The 3,533-nt window shown below is 35.9% G+C and overlaps 1 protein-coding gene across 1 annotated transcript; it reads right to left on the bottom strand.

The window, feature by feature from the left end:
* Nucleotides 1-1,499: 1,499 nt before the first annotated feature.
* On the bottom strand, nt 1,500-2,941 carry LOC140076229 (hemoglobin subunit beta-3-like). The gene is made up of 3 exons (XM_072122744.1): nt 2,771-2,941; nt 2,006-2,228; nt 1,500-1,719 (listed from the first exon to the last, which is right to left on the bottom strand). Exons 1-3 carry the CDS (start codon nt 2,860-2,862, stop codon nt 1,588-1,590), a joined length of 447 nt encoding a protein of 148 aa, XP_071978845.1. The 5' UTR covers nt 2,863-2,941; the 3' UTR covers nt 1,500-1,587.
* Between the last annotated feature and the right edge of the window lie 592 nt (nt 2,942-3,533).

Below are 3,533 nucleotides of genomic sequence, written 5' to 3'. Positions count from 1 at the left end.
AACGTGGGTAGAGAATTTGAGCCGTAAGAAAAAAGAATACGAAGTAAAAGGAAGGAAATATATTAGTTAATTGAGTTGTGTGTGTGTTTTTTTGTTTCCCTGGCATCCCTGGCTTGAGATGGGAATGGGTGGAAGTGTAATTATTTGTAGGAATTGTAATATACATATTATATTGTGAATGTACTATTTAAGAAATAATGTGACTTGTACATTTTATATATATATATATGCAACTTAAATTCTTAAGTTGAATTTGTATGTAAGTCAAAACTGTATATTTTATAATTGTAGATCCAGACAAATTTTTTTTTGCCCCGAGACAATTGTAGTTTACATTTTTTGCTTTATTACAGACACCTTACCGCTGCACATTGCATTCTGGGACTACAGTACAGCATCCAGAGACCTTCACCTGAGGTCACAGTGGGCAGAGGGGTCCGTCTTTAGGGGTTGTCTGCAAGTAGGGGACCGCCTGTATATATACAAATATATACATATATATATAGTGAGAGAGAGAGAGAGAGAGAGATGGAGAGAGATTTAGCTGCTCCCCACTCCTGTGACTTATCAATATAATTTTTTGGGACTTGCACTTCATGCCTCAGTGTAATGAATGATCCATTAGATGCAATGACACCTTAACTTGTTGCCAAAAACAGCCACAAATCAGCTTTTTTTTGTTGGCGAAAATTTTTGGCTGAGCTGTGATTGGCCTGTAAGGGCAACAAAGATACTGTTGGAGAGTTTGATAAATGATAGAATATGAACCTATGTGGTTTGGATTTAGAGGTATTGTGTAACTACATGCAGACTAGTGTTACAATAAAAGTCAGTGTAATCCAATGGAGTGCGGAAGTAATCAATGTATAGTCTGCATGTGGAAGGCAACATCTAGAACTATACTCTCTGCAGGCGGACAGCAACTAGAACTATAGCATAATGGTGAAAAGCTCAGAGTAAAGAAAACCTTGCATAAAAAAAAAAAACCTTTAGGAATCCCTTTGTATTCCAGGAAAAGGCTTAAAGGTGTTGAATATTAAACCACAACATCTAGAGGGAGATGTGTGACACTAAATGTGTGACACTAAACATGCCCATAATATGTATTTCTTGCCAAAGGGTTCTTAACTTGAAGGGGTTTTGGTCAAGCCCAATTGACAAAGTGTCTATGTGTCTATGCACAGAGAATATTAAAATGAAGCAGACACTCCATTATCTTTGTAGTGGTCAGACATGGTTACTGCAGATACACTTGAAAAGGCAGCGGAACTGCAGTTACTTGCCACTACACAGAGATTTGCACAGTCTGCTTCCTTTTCAATACTCACTATTTTGATATGAATGAACTATCTGTAGGATAGGTCATAAATATCTAAAGCCCTTAAACCCAATTTAATTGAAGAAACCAAAAAGAAAGTGTAACCTTAAAATACTATTTTACATATTTTATATAATTGACAATAAATGTATCGGAATAATCACATGATGACACTTGTATGTAAAATTACATATGGGTTTTATTGAAGATGTTATACACACAATATCCCACTTCTTCAGCTAAGGATGCATGACTTGTTCTGACCCAGTTTAGCTGTGGTAGCTGTGGCTGAGACCATCAACCAAGACAGCAAAGAATTTCTCCACTGCATGTTGAACTGGGGCGGTGAAGGAAGTTGTAAGCTTGGCAGCCAAGACGATGACCAGGACCTCAGCAAAACGCTGCAAGAAGAATTACACATTTATTGTTAGCTTCACGTTATTTAGTTGTGACAGGTTTCTATAAAGAAGGGCCTTCTCCATGAGAATATAACAGTGTTTTATATATATATATATATATATATATATATATATATATATATATATATGTATATGTGTGTGTATATATATATACATATTTATATATCTTGGTTTATCACTACAATTGGAGTTCTGCTCATTTTCTTGTATTAAAGTGTTAACTGCTAAAAATCATTTAGAAAATCCTTTAGTGAAGTATATTGCTTACCCTGAAGTTTTCAGGATCCACATGCAGCTTGAAAGCATGGATGTCACTGAGTTCATGAAGAGCTCCCTTCACGTTGTCCAGATGGTGGACAGCATCACCAATAGCAGACAGGACTTTCTTTCCATGGGCATGGACCTTGGCGTTTCCAGCGATGGCAGTTGGGTTGGACAGGTTGCCGAAGCTGCTGAAATACCTCTGGGTCCAGGGGTACACAATCAGAAGTCTGTAGGAAGAGAAAATTCATTTCTTATACACTCACATATCATAATGCAGATTTGAAAGAATAATATTTATTGAGAAAAATATCATAAAGAAGATTTGACGGATAGTGAATATATACATGCCATGGGCGTATAAATTGTCAACCATTAGTAAGTCAAATTTTAACTATATTCAACTATGAATATTTATGCCTTAAAAAAATTGATATTTTTAAATGGAAGTGAAAGGCCCCAAAGGCTGACAGTTACCACACCTTGAATTATTGTAGGCACGGTGGTGTCATTTCATGTGCCATATATGACTTTTATTCTAGTTAAATAAGTGTCATATATAACTATAAACCATAGAGATAACAATTTACATTTTTCACAAACAGGTAAAGAATCTAATAAAGATAGTTTTACTACAATGGTTGTAGCTATTATATCTAGTAAAAGTCTAGTATTTTGCCATGGGTACTAACTAATCAGAAAGGTTTGGCAAAATAGGAATGCAATGAAAAAATACTTTCGAATAGTTATAAATCAAGTTGTTTTGCATTACCTGCTCAGAGCTTCATGTCCATCCTGCTCGACATCAACCTTGGACCACACAGAGGTGATGGCTGCCTTCTCTTCAGCTGTCCAGTGAACCATGGTGACGGTTAGAAGTGAGTAGTTACTGCTTCTATTGAGAGAAGTAGGTGGCTCTAAAAGACATTGCTTTGTATGGATAATTTATAGGGTGCTTAGTACGTCCCGCCTACATTATCATAATGCTGTGTCACCTTATTGTCTTCACTCATAACCCCAGTTTATAGTGACATTGCTATTTGATATCACTCTCTTTTCATATGTACATGATTTTCTCACTCTGCATCTGCTGATCATACAAAAATAGCTCAGTGCACCAAAATAGATAAGAAGCAAAGGCTGTTTAACAGATAACATTGTTACAACAAAATGAAAAAGCTCATGAATTTTGCTGTAAGCTTAAATAAAAGAATAATACTGTATCCAATGTATATAATGGATATAATACCCAAATATATAATTTGCCTTAGGAGCCAATACTTCAAAATGCATTGCCCAGATCATTATAGCACTGTACCATTTCATATCTTGGTAATAGCTTCCATGTTTACATACAGCCTAAAATACATAACTTTGTTGTAGAAAAATTACAATACCTCCTCAGCTTGGGACTATTGCATAGTATACGGATTAATGTGCTAGATGGGGCATTACAATGTATGTACTCGGGGGTGAATTAAGACTGCCATGGGTCCTGGGCTGTACAAATATTATGGCACCTAAAAGTCTGGAAG

The sequence above is a fragment of the Engystomops pustulosus genome, chromosome 8 (assembly GCF_040894005.1).
Source record: "Engystomops pustulosus chromosome 8, aEngPut4.maternal, whole genome shotgun sequence".
Lineage (NCBI taxonomy): Eukaryota > Metazoa > Chordata > Amphibia > Anura > Leptodactylidae > Engystomops > Engystomops pustulosus.
This window is presented reverse-complemented; position numbering and strand designations above follow the sequence as displayed.